Source organism: Pyxicephalus adspersus, chromosome 4, assembly GCF_032062135.1.
Source record: "Pyxicephalus adspersus chromosome 4, UCB_Pads_2.0, whole genome shotgun sequence".
In the NCBI taxonomy this organism is placed as follows: Eukaryota; Metazoa; Chordata; class Amphibia; order Anura; family Pyxicephalidae; genus Pyxicephalus; species Pyxicephalus adspersus.
In genome coordinates this window covers 41,227,331-41,247,135 of record NC_092861.1, presented here as the reverse complement: position 1 = coordinate 41,247,135, position 19,805 = coordinate 41,227,331, and the positions used below count along the sequence as shown (strand labels likewise).

The window sequence follows — 19,805 nt, the reverse complement described above, 5'->3', positions numbered from 1 at the left end:
AAAACACTAAAAGTTATTTTAAAAGAGATATGAAATCCTAAGCTATCTACAGTATGTACATCACTGCTGAGGGTTGGACTCGGGGCACACACAGAAATTTTGTATACAGCATAACAGATTTGTATCATGCTGGAAAGAATTCATCATAAAAAAGTGAGTGAAAAATAATTTTGTGCTGAAGGATTTAGTAATCATTTCATACTAATAACTGTTCTCTGGAGCTTTACTATATTTATCAAAAGATCACCTTCCCCATTTTAAATATTATCTTCGCTCAAAGTATTAAAATGTGAAGTGTAACCATATGGAGGCTTCATTACCAGTTTTAGGCATGTATTGACACCGCAGAACAATTGTCTCCTATGTAACACATATTTTACAATAAAGGGTCTGCGGACATTGCTTCATATCAAGGAGAATGAACATGTATCTTCCAAGCTAACTGTAGGTTTTAGATAACAGTTTTAAGTCTTTTCTGTACATGGACACTGTGCAATAGCAGCACTGATGTTTTTCCCGAGTTCTCCACCACTAAATATCCCTGTACATTTCAGGCTGGACATGCATTCTAGGTTTACAATTTATAAACAGCACATTTCCTGTTACTGTCATACATCAAATAAATTGTGTCCTCTGCATCCCTGTCCACATACAATGTAGCTTGAGAGAAAGAATTTTACCAAAAGAACCACAGCTACATTGGGTTTCATAGGGCTAGAATTGGACTAAACAACTTGCATTGACTAAACTAAGAATTTATCCACAGTAACCAGAAAGTTTGCCCTACTTTAGTAGAGTAAGGTTTAACGGGTGCCCTCACCAGGCTGCATGTTTCAGTATTTTCTATAGATGTTCAAAAGCCCAATGTTTTATTTTTTGTTTAGCTAATCTGAGGCATATTTAGCTGTGTGTTTGTCTGGGCAGGACTTTTCATTTCATAATGTCTGGAGAATTCAGTGTTCCCTGCACATACTCAAAGGACACTATTCCAGGAGCCTAAAAACAATAGAGCCTTCTCAATGTTCTATGGTCGGTAATTTGCTTTTGTTCGTTAATAGTCTGTGAATTGGCAAAAATCTTCAGTTTTGTCAGATATGTCCAAAGTACACTGGGAGTACTCTGGCAGAATCATTGTAGCTTGTCAACATTTTTTTCTAGTCTGGCTTTTTTATTTTATTTCTACAGCTGAGCCCTCCTGCTTCCCCCTTCTGTTAGGCCTACTGTCACATCACTCATACAGTAAAGCATGGTGAAATCAGACACTGATGAATCTCAACCTTTGAGTTCAGCATATTTCTCTCTGGAAGTGGTCTGCCATTTTCATTATCTTTTTCATGGACCCTTAATATTTGCAACTGTTGACACAAGAACATCATGCTGCTTCGGGATATTCTTATAGCCTTTACCTGTTACAGATTCCTGCAGGACCAGGAGATTTGTCACTCACCTCTCACTCCTCTGCAGCCAGCAGATCACAAATCCAGTGCCCAACCCAGACATTTTTTGAAGCTGGGTGAAAAAAAATTGTAGGCGGGTGGAAGCCCCTGAATTGTGACCCAACCCATCAGTAACCACCCAAAAACAGCCGGGTGGTAGCTGAAAAGTGCCGGGTGGTGTGCCAGGCTAAAAGGGGCTGGGGAGAACATTGCAAATCCTATCTACAGATTCCTGGCTGCATTTCCTGATCCTGATTCTCTGGTATAAAGACCCTGGCTCTCTCTGTCTGACCACTCCAGATTGCCTTTTGCTCCTGTACTACGCTTTGGCCCTATCTAGTCAGCAATTACCAGCCCCTGCGTGTACAGGGGCCACCACCTGGGCACCACCTCCTAAAGTCCATCACCCCATGCGGGTGAGCTGGTGAAGCTGGAGGCTGGTGCCTTAGACCCTGCACCCCATACATGTGCCAAGCAGGCTGGTGACATGGAGGGTCCACCTACTACTGCCATCTACTGTGACATTACCTTTAAACATGTTTGTCTATAATTTTCTTTCTGATCTACTTTTTCTTGCTTACTCTCGTCTATGTACAGTGTGGGATACTGAATATAATTAGGCTGAATGAATAATTGCACAATTGAAAACATGTGTGATACTAATTAACCACCTGGGTGTTACACTGATGTCTAGATTTCTGTACCAAAAGCGGTACACTGTTTTTCATGACCAACAGCATCTCCAGACTCATTCATGTCTGTCACATATGCCTAATGTGAACCTGCTCTCATCTTTGAATCTTTACTGGTGCATCTTCTTTCATCTTTACTGGTGCTCTCTGGCAAATGCCAAGTGAGCTGCACAGTGCTGTGAGCAATAGTTTCACTGCAAAACACAAGGGCCACATGCCTCCCTCATGGAGACAGTTTTGACAGTTTGCAAGCACAGTAAAGTCAGTAGCAAGCACATGTAAGGCTCTTTGCTCTTTCTATTCTACTGAACACATAAAGGCACAGATACCGGTCCTGCAACTGTGTTTTTACCTTTCTACAGCCAAATGCAGCTCTCCTTGTTTATAAAACCTGATATCTCCACTATGCTCTTGAGACTAGGAAACACAGTAAACCTTCTGGCAAATGAACATATAGATGCCCCACCCCGGAAGATCTGGACCACTTGTGCAACTCAAGCTGTAGGTACCAGTTGATATTACTAGTAAAATGCTAGACTGATAAAAAGTCAGTCCGAAAGAATAAGGAGAGAGAAATATTCTGTTGTAAAACCTGTTGTTGCTTTCATTTGCAGCAAAGCAAGTGAAATTGATTCACAATACATGCTTTCTAACTTGACAGATTCATATTGCAGAAGTTTAATTGACTTGGTACTATACTGTGTTGAATAGGTGTTCCCTTCAGTTATATCAGCAGTGTATATATAAAAACACTGGAGAATAAAGAGATGTTTCAGAAGCCTGAAATGACCACACGTAAAGAGTAACACTAAAACAAAGATGTAACCTTAGCTCTCAAAGTACTATTTGAGGCTCTAAACAGCTTTTTTTTAATTTAGAGGTGTGCAAGCTACAGTAAGTATAGGAAATTCTCCATATGGTCTTAACAAGCTTAATTGACAAGCTGTACATTACTGCATCTTATCGCACAAATATGTTAAATAGCAAAGTAAATGCCCTAGGTATGTCCACTATAGACTTGGAAACATTCCATAGATAAAAAGCAAGCATATACAGGCAGACAATGTAAGGAAATGTACATTATTCATCAATTACCAATCCAACAGAAATTCATTTGTCTGCCTTGGAGGATTTCTGTAAAGCAGATGTGCACATGTGTAATAAAAATCAACCTGCTTATCTTTCTTTTCCTTTACAGCTATGTGTTCCAAAGAAACTTCAAGCATATCCATACCCATTTTTTTAGGTTGGGATAGTGTGGAGAAGGATTAGAACTTTTGTTGGATTTACCTGCAGTTAGAGGCTCCATTGGAAAGATTCTATCCCTTTCTGTCTGGTAAAATATTTGTCAGGATAGGCAGTGAAGTAATCTCTCTAACAACACACTGACACACACTGACAAAAATAAAATGCATTTGTAAGTTAAGTATTAGAATGTTAGAGCCTCTTTAGCTTTTTATTGTAGTTGGTTCCTCTGCTACAGATTTTTCTTCACCTGTCTGATAAAATGTTGACAAGCTAGAACAATAGGTGAGGGATAATCACTATATTGGACCCCCATAGAGTAGTAAAATTGGACTTCCAACCTTTCCCCATCTTATCTAAAGCTACATACACACTTCCAATTATTATCGTCGGAAAACGAACGACGAACGTTCCTGCACGATATATATGAACGATCGTATAGCACCGATACTGCACATAGAGGTAACGACACGATCGTTCGTAGATATTGTACACACAATAGATACGATCGTTTAAGCGATAGAGGAACTATGTGCACGACAGGAAAGTGAACGGACGTTCGTTCACCACGCATGCTCTGAACATGGACGATCAACGAACGACCGTACACACGAACGATGTTCAACGATCGTCGTCCAATCCGATCCGCCGGTCCGGTCGTTCGTTTCCAGCGACTTTCCTCGTTCGTCGGCGTCGTTGGTTACTTTTTTATGAAGGATTTTTTGCCCAATCGATCGTTCGTCGTTCGATTGGAACGATAAAAATTGGAAGTGTGTACGCACCTTAAGGCTAAAAACAACATTTTTGAGTTTTTGTGGGTTGACTTGTTTTAAAAAGGTAATCTTGTAAGGTTCTCATCATCTTTTTTCTTTACTGCCTGTAGAGTTTGTGACTGTTAGTCCTACTGAATTATAATCAATACTGATTAACTGCATTAAATCTAAAATAAAACTGCATTTAAAACATTTACTTGAAAACATCTTGCTATTACAAACTCTTTCTAGCCTAATGCTGGTAAAAAGTATCACTTTCAACTTGTACGATATAGGCAGATAGTCATAGTTTTCAGGGAATACCTTGGTAGACTGAAGTCTATACATCGTTTAAGAACAATAAAAGATGGGCGCAAATATTCCAACAAGAGCTCTCCTGTGAAACTTCAGTTTACGAAGTTATAGTGCATATATATGCAATATAAATGTCTGCCCAAAGTGCACAGAAACAATTTTATGTATTGAAGCTAATTTATTTACATATATTTTGCCAGCTTCATGACACTTAGATCTACAGAATTTTCAATTGCTTTAATTCAAACATTCTGCAAATATACATTATGTAACACAGATCTAGCCTGTATCAAGCTACAGAAATACTAAAGAAATTTATAAGTAAATAGAACAAGATTACAAATCATAAATATTTTTTCATTACTATTTTTAATCCTCATACTCCTTGCTCTGCTTTCTTTCTTTGCCCCCACAGGCTTTCAGAGAATCCCATCTGCTTAATACAATAGCTAAACATATAGCATGTCACCCGTAATGGACTGATAGTCTTATTAGTGTTGATAGGCCCACCAAGAAACTAGCCTTGGGACACCTACTGCGAATTCAAAATGAATATATATGTAATAAAATGTACTAAGTTACATAGACAAAAACATACAAAAAAAAAAAAAAATATCAGGTTATTTTTTTTGTGGTGTTAAGAAATAAAATAATAACTATCCATGTTTTATGTGGCAAGCCGCCAGACGACAAGAATAATGATTGCTTTTTAAATTGTGGTTTCTAAAACAAACATGAGTTAAATTTTTTTCTTGATTATCATTGTAGAACAGAGCAGCAGATGTCTATTTTCCAAATATAAGTTAATGTTTTTTTTAGTCAATGTAAGCATGTAGTGAGTATATACATTTGTATATAGAAAATGTTGGAGCTCTCCAAAAAACACGTAGGTCAAGCACAATGTGTAAATGTTGTAACCCAATGTAAAAAAAAAAAATTCTCTGATAATAATGATAATGCTCTTTGCCTTCCTTTAGATCTTGTACACATGCTCAATAATTGACAACTGCTAAGCAGCCAGTCCTCCTTCATGGAGAAGGAAGGACTAAACTTGTGGGAGGTGAATAGCTGTCTGGCTACACATCCCTCATTAGCACCATCATTGGCTGTTAAGTGATCTGCCATGGTGTCACAGGCCACCTCTATTGACGCTAGATTTTCACCGGATATGTCCCCTAGAGAACTATAGTGTACTTTCTCTTTCTACAAAATGAACTGAAGGCACATACAGCATCATCTTTATTGGGTAAACTACTGTATATACTCGAGAATAAACCAACATTTTGGACCTAAAAATACCATTGAATGTTAGCAGTGTTGAAGTGTTGAATGTTTGAAGTCCAGTCTGTGTGACAACTACATATACAGAGAATAAATAAGTGTAGAACCAAATAGTCATGAAGTGTGTTATTTACAGCAGTGGTCCCCAACCACTAAACTCAGACTATGAACCTCACATGCGCCGGAAGCTGTGTGTCACTCAAAGAAGATGCAAGAACCCAGTCACTCTCCCATCACAGGTCTGATTCTGCGATAGGCAAGTGGGTGAGTTGCACTTAAAAAAAACATTATTACAACCAATTAGAAAAGCCCTTTAAGTCTACCTAAACTGCTAATTACACTTTATACAACCATACTCTACTTTGAATTGTCATACAAAAGTTTTTTTTTCTTTAAAAAAAACAAAAAAATATCAATGTCCCTATAAAGTCAAAAAGAAGTCATGAATCTTGTATGCTTGCTCTGGGTTGCTTCTTGCACTCAGAATGAATTAGAAGTTTTTGTTTTAGAAAGGCTGCCAGGAGTCTACCATTTATAGGTTAGATCAGCAATGGCAGCCTACATATTCTACTAGCACATGATTCCCTTAAAGTATCTTTATGCTGAGTACAGAGCACTAATAATCAGTCAGCAGAAAGCCATTATTTCTACATTTGACAGTATGCTTCCCCGTCAAGTATTTAATCTGCTTCCATGGCAAGACTACATTGAAATAAATTCTATATAACAATATTATTGTTAGATAAATCTTAGCGTGCTGTAAGAAAAAAAAAGCGCACATTTATATTCTGAAATATTGTGTATGATTCAGTATCTTTGTTTTATTAGATTCCCTTACGTTAAAGGCCAACAAATTACTAGCAATAAATACCAGAAAAACACCATAGTTTCAGTCACATGCCTGCAAGTATATTGAAGCTAAATGTTTATTAACTGTAATCGTGCCCCCCTAAAGCTCAAAAGCCCAATGATATTAGGCACTTACCTACAACTGGTCAAGAATATTGAATAAAGGAGGTGAACATGCGAAGTCTGGTGACACACACATGATTTCTGACACTTTATTATCAGCTTTGACGCTAATAATCTGTACCTGTTTGCCTGCTGAATGCAGAAACTTTAATTTTTTTAATTTTTAATGACCCTGAATTTAAGCCTGTGGATATTCAGACACCAAGAATGGGAATATGCAATTAGAATAGGGCGATTCAACATTTTCTACCTCCCACATCCTGTTCTTGGAAATCAATATCTGCCTCATACATTCCATGGTGATTGGATAAGGATGTCTGTCCTAACTGTGGTATTAAAATATTGGGGTATTTTCTTGGCCCTTAAGTGGTTTGTACAAGATAAAAAGAACTTCCTCAACATTACAAGAATTGCTAAAAATATAAAATTGAACCTTTTTTTTTAGGATATATGAAATATCATCTTTTTATTAACCGAAGAAAATCTTTGGGTTTGTAGATATATGCTACCTGGATTTAGAAGTGTAGAGTGCAGGGGTAAGGTGAGTATTTTAGGGAAATGTGTCTTTATATGAATTTTCAAATATGCAAAGCAGTATATTTAATTAAAAAAAAAAAACATTTGAGTATGAATTCAAATGTCAACTGTACATTTAAAGCACCTAGCACAACATTTTTAAATCAATATTACACCTTCAATGCTCATCCTATCACCACTTCCCAATTTATTTTGGTAGCCAGGCTCTGCTGCTCCTACAAATACAGGTTGCAATCTCATAGCATTGGCAGCATGCATGTGAGGGAAGATCATACATCTGCTGGGGGAATTTAAAGAAGAGGCTGTAAAGCGCTGAGCTGAATGCATAGTAAGCATTTCAGCAGAACAGGGACAGCTGAATGTGATGATGTAAAACTTGGAAGGTGTGCTAAGGGAGGAGGTCAGAAAAGTTAATTATAAGGATAATGATAACTTTAAAAAATGTGCTGTTGCTAAAGTTGTGCTTCAAAAGTAGGTAGTAAGGTACTAGAGTTTTATCATTCAGGACCCTGCTGTCAAACCTTATCAACAGGGTTCAGCTGTAACAAGAGAGTGTCTTAAGCTGCGTACACACTTGCAATTTTTGTCTTTGGAAAGTATCTTTCAGGATCCTTTCCAACGACAAGGGACTGGACGATGCATGAACGGTGCTGTACATACAGCACCGTTCTTGCTCTATGGAGAGGGGAGGGGGAGAGCGACGGAGCGGCACCCTGCTGCGCGCTCTCCCCCCCTTTCATTAGGATCGGTCGTCGTCCATCGTCTGTGGATCCGGCAGGTCGGTCGTTCGGACGATGGACGACACCGACTGTACACACGGCAGATTTTCGCCCGATATTTGGCCGATGCGGATTATCGGGCGATAAAAATCTGCCGTGTGGACGTAGCTTTACTCTGTGTATCAAGAGTACTCCTTCTCCAAGTAATCTGTGTGACTCAGTTATCAATTTGCCAGGTGGCTCATGAGATTAAAAATTTAGAGAAGTTGTCCAGATATAATTTTTAGATGAGGTGGGTTGGCTGCCCAATAAATGTATCTAGGGACCTTGAAACAAATTTTAGTAGAAATATGGAAGGACCCTAGAAACTCACAGGGTCCAAGCCAATGTTCTTTAAAAAATAAACAGTAGACCCTGAGCAGTGTCTTTGGAATGATACCTCTGTTAGCCCTATTAGCAATTCACACATGGCTTAAAGAAAGGATGGCATATGCTAGCTCTTTAACAGTAGGCTGTATATACCTATCAGATTTAATACTCCAGATAGAGGTATGTTCATGTTTTATATAACAATATGAGTTATGGCAAGTTGACAGATACTTTCCTCTCATCTTTTATGCAGACAAATGATGACATTCCTGTGGAAAAAATGCACATTTTCAATGCCGCCGCCTGTGGCAATGTTTGTTCTTCAGCCTTTTTACACTAAGTGAGATTGATGGTTTTAGTTTATTCACACATGTAACATGAATCACCAGGTTGTTCTGTAGCGTTAGAAAAACAAGGCAGAAATTCTAGAAAAGGGTGGGAAATGAGAGCCTAAAGCCAAGTTAATTTACTAGTATCTAATCATGACAGATACATATCTTCTATTTCCTCCTTGCATGATTCACCTGAACTTACTGAAACCTCAACAGCAGGAATTCTTATGCACGCTACTAATGTCCATATTGCAGCTATAAAGTTTTGCTACATCTTCTACATGCTTGCTGGACCCTGAAAGAACATCAATAAACAGTGTCTCTTAAGCAGGCTGGTGATACAGGAAGTTGCAAAGCTGATACAGGATATAGTGGGTTGACCTGCATAGCTGTGTCAAAGGCCTGAACATATCTACAAGGTATATCAAGCAAAACACTGTACATTTGTGCATTGAGAGGTTTTCCTAGAGGTTTCTTTATTATGCACATCCAAAAAAATGTATCTGGCCATCTTGAATTTGTTTTGTGTGGTTGTCAGGTGTCTTTCATCAGCATGACTCTTATAAATTAATAGCCTTAGAGAAGATAAAATATAGTAACATAGTTACAAATTTCCCACACTTAACAGTCTGTGCAATTACATACACCATGGCCTAGAGAACTTTGTAGAAGATGCTATGACCTTAACACACAGGAATTCCATCGGATTTATTCAACAGAAGAGGAGAAATTTATATTAAAATACTACAGCAAGATCCTGCATACCTAGAATTAATTTCTGAAAAGTCTATTTGTTTTGTTTGCAAAACTATTTGTTACTATTTGGAAATGTTTTAAATCCTGGAACAGATCCATTACAGGTTTGCTGTAACACCCAGGTTCATTGATAAAAGTGTATCTTCTCCAGCCTTGGAGAGCTTTAATAAATCAGGCCTAATATGTCAGCAGCATCTGCTTGTAACAGGCCACATAACACTTTAAAAAAAAATAAATGACACAAGATTTTCTATGTTCTAATCCACATTAAAGACCACATCATACAAATCTCATAATAAATCTCAAACTTTCTTCAAACACATTTTTTTGTGGATCAACCATATAGAGATTAAATGATGTCACCATGGATATGCTACACTACATTTATTTAAAAAATGGTAGAAAAAAAACACACATAAATGTAATAAATCACTTACCCTGGAGAAAGTATATGAATTGCCACTAGCTCAGCCCAGCAAGCATACTTGTTAGGAACTTGGAATCCAAAAACATAGGTTGAACCTCCAGGGTGATAGTGATTATTCAGAACTTTTAAAGCAAAAAGTACCCCTAGATGGAAAATGTACAAATAAAAACAATTACTTCAAGCACGTAGGCAACCATAAAAAGTCATTGACATTAATGTCTGTCAAAGTCCCATAGTCACTGTCCATCCACATCATACAATTCCAGTACAGTGGTACCTCAGTAAAAAGTCTGCTTTGCAATAAGTCCAACTTGGTATAAGTCCTGTTTGGACACAAAAAATTTTGCTTGGTATACAACCTTTGTGCTAGAACTTGTATGGGTCAAAACGAGTCATAAAACCGCGCGCTACCCTTATTTACCTCTCTCGAGACAAAGCCCCATCAATGTATATTATGCCAATAACAATAGGATTTTTATTCGTGGGAATGGATTAATAATTTTCCTTTTATTTCTTATAGGTAAAATTTGTTTGGTATAAGTCCTGTTTAGTATAAGTCCAAGGATCTGGAATCCAAGGACTTATACCAAGGTACCACTGTATTTGTAATATTTTTATTGTATATATTATATGATTGTATTGCATGGAATTACAAACTCATAACCTAACACCGAAATATATATTTAACTTAAGTAATGACTCTGCAATCTGTTTTGTGTTGTTTTACACCCGAGGTTAGATTTAATTTTTAATGTTTATTCCCTACAACAGCGTGGCTTACAGCAGCAAAGGTGATTTAGCAATTATATGTCTGTACTCTGCTCTACAGCTTTCCCAGTTTCCCTCTAGTTGTGAATGTTCTCTTAACCTATGTTTTAATACTGCGTGCAGCAGAAGGGGATTATAGAGTTTGTACTGCAGCAAATGGGCCTAATTTATTAAAGCTCTCCAAGGCTGGAGAAGATACACTTTATACATGTCTTTATGTTTTATATGAATCTGTATCCGCACAAATATGTATGCATATGCTATTTTGTTCTGGTATATATTTATATATATATATATGCCTTATCATATCATGTATACTTCACTCCAAGGAATGAAATAATAATCTCTTGTAATTTGTATTTTGTATATACAGTATTTTACGCTGGTTATATACACCTGAAGAAGCCCCTGTGGCGAAACGCGTCGGGTAACAAGACTTTTTTTCCATGTACACCTTAGAACGCCTAGCCAACCACCACCCCATGATTCTATGGGGAATGTTTTTTTTCTGATGTAACACACTATTGTACTGATGTATGACACCAGACTGTTAAACTGCTTTTTGAAACACACAACTTAAAACAAGAGCCTGAAGCCCCTGTCTTTTCTCCTTCTAACCTGTTTTTCATAAAGTTCATTATTGTTTGCCACTAAAGCCCCTTTCTGTACATCTGCTTTTCTATTCTTATATTCAAATATAAAAGGTATGCATTCATTTTAAAACACATTATTATATTTGATTACAAATGTATATCTGGAGGGTAATGATGTGAGTTACATAAAGACAGATTAATGTATGGATCAAGAGATAGATTTTGTTAGTTTCAGACTGAATACTTACCAGAGAATCCCACAGCACATTGCATGTTATAGGATGGGTCATTGATGCATTCAGCCAGAAGTAATTGAACAAGAACATACACCACGCCAATCAGTTGTGAAAAGACTGCAATTATTATTGCAAACTGCACACTCCCCAGCCTCCGCTCCAGCTTTGTTCCCTTCCATAACAGTGACACCATATTAAAGTATAAATGCCAATCATCAGCATGGTGGAATGGTGAGAGAAGAAATCTTTCCCAGTCATTATGGTGGTAACCTTTATGTACACTGATACAAACATAAAGCAGGGGTTTCATGGGGTATAGAAAAAGATAAATATTAAGTCCTAGTAGGGCTAAAGTCACAGGAGGCATGTTATTAAACCCAAACTGATATATTTGGGCAAACAATAATAGAAGTCCAGTATGTGCTCCTCTTTGCCGTCTTTGCATCCTGGTTCTTCCTTTGATTTATAGACAGAGAACTGAATGTAATGAAGTTATAGGTTGTATCTAGAAGATAAAAAGCAATGTATTATTTTTATGTAACATTCTAACAAATATGGTAAAATATTACAAATATTACTCATCTTTACCTACCAGTTGCCTTTTCTGGATTTCTTTCTTTGATAACAGCCAAGAACTGTAAGAGAGGGAATTAAAGTAAAGTTTATAAAACCCTTCCCTCTAGAACATTCTCAGTGTTTTCTATAGACTGAAGTTTAGTTATAGACTAAACTTTCCCTTTACTGTGACCCTGTCTCTCAACTGTGTTCCTGCATTGTTACCATGTTACACGGGATTCCTATTCAAGAAGAAGTACCCTAATGTATTTTTCTACATTTGTGGTGAATATTCCCAGCGAAAACAGAGAAGAAACATTACAGAATTTGTGAAACAAGCATATCTTGCATATTTTGGTATTAAACTGGGGGACCAAGATAAGTATTGGGCTCCCCATATGGTATGCAAAACTTTTGTAGAGTGTCTACATCTATGGAAAACTGAAAGGTTTGAAATTTGGTGTACCTATGGTATGGCAAGAGCACAAAAATCATCATGAATGTTATGTTTGTGCTGTGAATGTAAATGGTTTCAATCGTTACAAGAAAAACAAGTGGGAGGACCTGATTTGGAATCAGCAAGACGACCTGTGCCCCATGGTGCTGATGTTCCCATACCAGTGTTCAGTACACTCCCTGATATTCCTGTATCCGACATGGAGGAGATACAGGGTTTGGAGTGTAATCCAGGAGTTAGCAGTGGAAGTGAATATGAAGGAAGTGTTTCATCAAACCAACACTTCTCGCAAGAAGAGCTCAATGATTTAATACGTGACCTAAGTCTGTCACAACAAGCATCTAAACTTTTAGAATCCAGACTAAAAGAAAAAACTGAGACCGGAAGTTAAAATAACATTTTAGAGGACACGAGAGGTAACACTCCTACCATATTTCAGTGAAGATGGAGACTTTGTGTACTGTTGTAACATCCCTGAACTACTAGCCCATATGGGAGTACGAGAATACCGAGCAGAAGACTGGCGGCTTTACATAGACATTTCCCCTCGAAGTTTGAAATCTGTTTTACTGCATAATGCGAACTGATTTGCATCAATTCCAATTGGTCACTCAACAAAAGTTAAAGAAGAATATGAAAATATAAAAATGGGGAACTTCCTACTTGGACAGCAAAGTAAACACACAAAGTTTCATCTACTTGTGGGATAGTAGAGCAAAGCAGGATCACTGGAAAAAAATTGACATGACCTCCAAGGGAAAACATGTAAAAAGGTACAGCGAACATCATTAACGAGCCAATAGTTGACAAAGAAAAAATTAGTCTCCCTCCACTACACATAAATTTGGGATTAATGAAGCAATTTGTTAGAGGTCTGAACAAGTATGGTGATTGCTTCAAATACATTTGTAGATTCTTTCCTGGATTGAGTACTGAAAAATAAAAGCAGGAATCTTTGATGGACCCCAGATTCGGAAACTGATAAATTATTCAAATTTCACAAGTTACATGACTGATACTGAAGCTTCTGCCTGGCACACCTATGTCATGGTTGTCAAGAACTTCTTGGGTAACCATAAAAAACAAAATTATGAAGAACTGGTATAAAACTTGCTCTTAAACTTTAAAAATATGGGTGCTACTATGATCATAAAGGTACACTATCTCCATAGCCATTTGCAACAATTTCCAGAAAACCTTGGCAATTTCAGTGAGGAACAAGGGGAGAGGTTCCATCAAGATATAAAGGTGATGGAAGAAAGGTCACAGGGCAGATAGGATAGAGACGTGATGGCAGACTACTGCTGGAGCCTTCAACATGACTGTCCTGATCATCAGCATGAAAGGAAATCATACAAACTGAGTTTTTCAATGACTTCTTTGTGATTAGTTATGTAAATATACTAAATATAGAATATACTTACAATAAGTATTTCAAAAAAATTATTTTGTAAACGTAGGCATATCCAGGTAAATTTTGCTTATTTTTCATGATTGATTTTCTATGAGGTTATTATTGAGGTCATTATTTCAAAAACTAGAGCCAATCTAGCAAAACCAATACCATATTTGGAATCTGTGCATCAAACATTACCTAAAATGACTTTAATTTGTTTGGCAAGAAAATGTTTGTTGACCAGTGTTGTTAATGTTTTCACCCAAGAATCACTGGGGTACAAATGGCATGATATATAATTTATTAATTCATTTTTCTAGCAGATTCTTAAGGAAACTGATGCCCATCTTGGGTAAAAACACTAATACATAAAACCCTAAATGTCATTAGGTTAGGGATTACATATATTTTCCATGGCTACTATAGCAAGAATATTGTATTTATAGGTGGATAACTATAATAAAATTATTCAGTATAATAATAAATTTTAGTATTTTACAGGCCTTGCAAGAACTTAGTATTTGCACGAAACAATGGGCGTGATTTATTAGGGTGTCCAAGGCTGGAGAGGATAGACTCTCATCAGTGAGCCTGGGTGATCCAGCAAACCTGGAATGGATTTCTTCAAGTCATAATAGGGAGGTTCCATACTAAATCCCATCAGTGTAAAAAATGTAAAAACAAAATCCCTTATGCCACCAGCATGTTCTTCTAACAAAGATGACCACAGGATTATTAAATGATTTTTAAAAAGTCTCATACATGGCTGTGTGTAAAAATATTCAAACAAAGAAAAGCAAGTCTCCCGGACCCTATCACAATGGCCGGAGGTACAAGGCACGGGTGTCCCCTTTCTCCAATTTTGTTTAATTGACCCTAGATTTTCTCCTACCACTCCTGCACAATTTACCTGGATTTGAGGGTATTAAGGTAGGCAATCATGTCCTTAAGCTAACAGCCTTCATGGATGACCTCGTTTTATATACCCAATCCTAAACATAGTGTAACCCTTATATTGGATTTCATTACACAATATGGATGGATATTAGGATACACTATAAAACTGGACAAATCTGGAGCATTATATTTATCCATGTATAAAAAACCTACATTATGTTAGCTTTACCTTTTCATATGGTGGAGAGAGAAAACACCATGTCTAGAAGTCCAGCTTACTAAGAATCTTTATAACTTGTATTCCTTGAAAAGCAAGTTTCCAAGCCTAACCTGGAAGGCCCAATTATTAATATATGGTACTGTATGTATACAATCACATCACAAAACTCAAAATGTTCAGCATCTAAGACAAGCTTTGGGGTTGAGCAGGAAACACTGCCAAGCGGGAACAGCCAGATTTACGCTTCATGTCAGAGCAGCCTCTGCAATTCCATTTAATGTCTTATTATTGGATTTCACCATGATAAATTTGAACAATGCTGTCTGATAATTTCCTCACTTGCCAGTTTTACAGCATACAAACTTTGGTTAACAGTACAGCCAAGTAGTGTTAAGAGAATCAGCACTAAAGAGATAGAAGATGTGAATTTGAGGTTATTTTACAGAAGAGAACATCTGGCATTTGTGCTAAAGTAGAGCTGCTGACATTGCTTCATTAAAATTCTATTAACATCTCTGGTGGGAGCGACAAGGGAGTCTGTGCCACATAGAATTACTGTACTACAAGTCAAAGAAAACATTTTTTGTTCTGAAATATTCAATGCATAGAAAAGGACAGTCACATTCTTTCATTCACAAAACAAATGCTATCAGAGAACGGAATATTTGTTTATCTACCCACCACAATCGGAACAAATGTAACTACTGTATTGTCTTGTTGAGTGTTACGGCATCATGCAATGACAAAATTGTGGCTTTTGAGTGTAAAAATGACTTATGTAGCAGGTCTTACATATTTTGTAGGACAAATATATATCAACAGCCTCTTAAGCATCTAAAAAAAACATTTACAATTATGAAGACAACAGATGTGCTATAAAACTCTGCTATAATGACTACAGATTTAATTAGACTAAATATGTAATTCTATTGTTAAAGTGAACCTGTCCATTTTTCATGCAGGGCAAAACAAGAGGTTTAATTGTATGTGGCCCCACCATATTCCCCTTTCATTTTACTTCCTTATAGGAGTTCATCACCTAGTAGCATTGCTGGGTGCTTTAGTGGTAAATTTCCTTCGCAGTGGAGGCAGGAGAGTAAGTTAGATGCCCCCCATACCCAGTATTGGGTTGTCCTATTTTGTGGCCAAATGGAGTAGTGTAGGAGCGGAGAAGAAAGTGAGAATGTGCTGCTGGTGAGGCTGCTATTACAGAAAACTAAAATTATTATTGTTACACAGTATTTATATAGTGCCAACATATTAGGCAGCACTGTACAAAGCCCATAGTCATGTCACTACCTGTCCCTCAAAGGGGCTTAGAATCTAATATCCCTATCATAGCCATATTTCAATATGATAGATAAAGGTCAATTTTTTGAGGTGGAACACAAATTAACCTGTCTGCATGTTTTTGAATTGTGGGAGGAAATCGGAATACCTGGAGAAAACCCACACAAACATGGTGAGAACCTGCAAACTCCACGCAGATAGTGCCCTGGCTGAGATTCAAATCTCGGACCCAGCGCTGCAAAGACCAGAGTGCTACCACTGAGCCACTTTGCTTTTACAATGCTATCCAAGATTAAAAAAATAAAAGTTTTGTCTGAATATAACTTTAACTTCTTGTCCTACGGACACAACAGGAAGTGAGCCATTATGGATCTCCAAAGGAGGGGAAACCTTCTCTTAGTGCACCTTGGGAAAATTTTCTTCTATTCCTGTTCCATTTAAAGTCCTTTCCCCCACTTCCCCACATCATACCTAAAAGTTCCTCAAGTTCTTACCCAAACAGATTACGTAAAGCAGGCGGTGAACAACTGCTATCAGTCCACTTATAAAAGTAATCCCTGTCAGGACAAAAATGTGGAAGATGCCTGGCATAATATTGTTGTGGGGCCAATATTTACATTACAGAGTGTAAATATTTGCAAGGAAAGAGAAAGTAAACGGTGTAGAAAAAAATCTTGCTATTATTTGTAAATCACATTTGAAAAATAAATTTTTCAGGGTGGCTTTTTCCCCTCACTAAAACCATGTCCATTAGATGTTTTACTCTTCCCCATGAGCTTCATTATATGAGCCCGACACTTGCATTTTGATCCTGATCTGCTGAACAATACAAGCTATTCTGAGTTGCTGCGGCACAAAGTTCCTTTGATACACATAAAACATTATTTTCTAATATTGTACAATAATTTTCAAAACTATGCTGCTGCCTCCAAAATGTATAAATTGTAAGGTCATGCCAAAAGTAGCTATTTGTCATTAACCTCAGCTGCCACGAGCCTGCATTTTTCGGGCCTACTCAAAATAAATGGAAAAGTGGAGCACTCATAACAACCATGTTCCACTGGTTGCTCACTGCAAGCTTTTTCAGTTTACTGCTTCCTTACCTATAGGTGCTTCTGTTCAGGGATCTACACCACTCTGTCAAATGATCTTTGTTTAGAGCAGGACTTGCCAGAATTTGGAGCTCATGCTGAACCACATCTCTGTGAGGCCAGAAAGACTTGGAATAGTAAACACTGTGTAAAGCTTCAAGACTCATGTAACAGAAATAAACTCATATGTCATTTTTCTGTTGTACATAATTCAAGGATAACTGAACCAACACAGAAAATTCAGTGCTAAATTCACACACCATACCACTCTGTCACTCGTTATTAGTTATTCAGAACACAAGGATCACAGCTCTACCCTATTTTCATATTTGAATGGAAAACTCCAGAGATAGGCTTCTGATTCCTGCATTCAGTTTGAATTGGACCATGTGATATGATAGAGATCCCAACTAATAATTTTACAGAGGTACCACATCTCAAAATGAGATAGACAAGAAAAAGTTTGAACCCTAGTGTGGGTGTGGTCTGCGTGGGTTCCGCACAGCACACGCTCACCAGGGAGACATGAGGGATTTCCTGTCAAAAATCAATAATATGCCGCCCGTGTGTGTGTGTGTGTGTGTGTGTGTGTGTGCACAGGGATTCCCTTACGTTTGCAGTGGGTGTGTTGTGTGCGGGACCTGCACGGACCAAGCCCACTCTGATTCCAAGAAAGTGTTTTGCATGGAGTCTGCACTGACACCGGACTCCTGCACAGCACACGCCCACTACAAATGTAGGGGATTCCTTGTGCACACACACACTAACTGCATATTATTGATTTGATGACAGAGGCTGCGGGCCTGTGAAAACCTAAACACGGGTCCCGCAATTGGCCCACAAGCCAGAGTTTGGACATGCCTGGCGTAGGCGATCAAGAATGAAGTGGGCGGTGCTGCACTTAAGAAAACACTGACAAACAACATTTTTACTTTAAGTAAAAGTGTTGTCTACCCTTTTATGTAAAGTAAAAAGTCTGAGTTTAGGTACGCTTTAAAGAAAAAGATTTTTGGCTTGGTAGTGTATATCTAGAAAAATACATACTGTATATATATATATATATATATATAACCCTAGTTAAGACTAAAGTATACATATATATTAATATTATTATTAATATTATTATTAAAGTGAGCAATTTTGAAAAAACAAAGCTATATACTAAGCAGAGTGCTTACGGAAAAAAAAAAACAAGGAAGAACTCACAGTTAGTTTTAGAGGGAGATAATTGTGATATGTTGGCAGCTTGATTTGGCTGAGCCAAAATAGCCAGAACAGACCTGGGTCACACACCACAGCAGCAAGATTTACTGGATTTTTATAGGGCAGTAGTTAAAATGTAGATGGCAGCAATTCTGAAAAATATCCCTAAAGATATTAGTATATCCAATATATGTAAATTAAATAATAAAGTATCGATATGTACATAACTAATTTTTTATATGGATTTGTTGTTCCCAAGGGAAAAGGGGAGATTTTTAATACACCATCTTGTTTAGAATATATAGGCATGCTAAACCAAATCTACACTTTAAATGCTACAACTGAACAATGCATTATTTAATAGAAAAAATAGGTAATGTTTGCTGAATTGGGATGTTTGTCATTAACCCTAGTTAAGACTAAAGCTTTGAAATTAAGTTTTCAAAATACAACCCACCACTAAAATGATAGAAAATACTAGAGTAATGGATCAAGAAGAATGCCAAATGAATCAGAGCAGATTCACATGTCTCTTAGTCACCAAAGGTTTCACAATGACTTTGTGCTTGTTTTTGATCCTTGCACAGGCAATTCCAGATTTCCATTGCAACAGTTTTTCAAACATCTATTCTAAATATAAAAACTGGAACAGATGTGCATGGTCTATATTGACACAATGCTTGCCTAGCAGAAGCAGGGGATGATTTATTATAATACATCAGCATGCATAAATACACACAGTAATCTCGAAGCAAACTGAACCAATTTTACCCATTTTAAATCACAAAAATGTTCAGCTGGAACACATAACTAATATCTGATATAATTTTAATGAAGTAATACAACCCCAACATATTATGAAATGTTTTACAGAGTCCATAGTCACATCATTCACAGGAGCTCACAATCTAATGTAACTGCCATAGCCATATGTTGCTATACTAGTCCCATTTTATTTTTGATGGAAAAGCCATAGATTTTTAATTGGATTGAGATTTCCACTTTGACTAGGTCATTTTTAAACATGAAAATGTTTCCACTGAAACAACTGTTTCTTTATTTATATGTTTAGGATTATTGGGATGAAGGTTGACCTTCCAACAGGACAGTCTCAAATCCTTGGCAAAAATATTTTGCTTAAGAAATGTCCTTCATTTAATACCAGATTTGCTGTCCCTGCTTTGAAAAACAACCCACAGTGTGATGCTGCAACCACCATGCTTTTTAGTATGAGAAAGTGATTTTTGGCCTGTTTGGTCTTCATGT

General features: G+C 37.2%; 1 protein-coding gene across 1 annotated transcript in view; it reads right to left on the bottom strand.

Moving 5' to 3' along the window:
- The window catches only part of RHBDD1 (rhomboid domain containing 1), a gene marked incomplete in the record, with an annotated part of 83,043 nt that overhangs the window by 19,371 nt on the left and 43,867 nt on the right, over positions 1-19,805 (bottom strand). The window contains 3 exon segments of the mRNA XM_072407950.1: positions 9,844-9,976; positions 11,443-11,935; positions 12,023-12,065. Coding sequence (XP_072264051.1) covers positions 9,844-9,976; positions 11,443-11,875 — 566 coding nt within the window.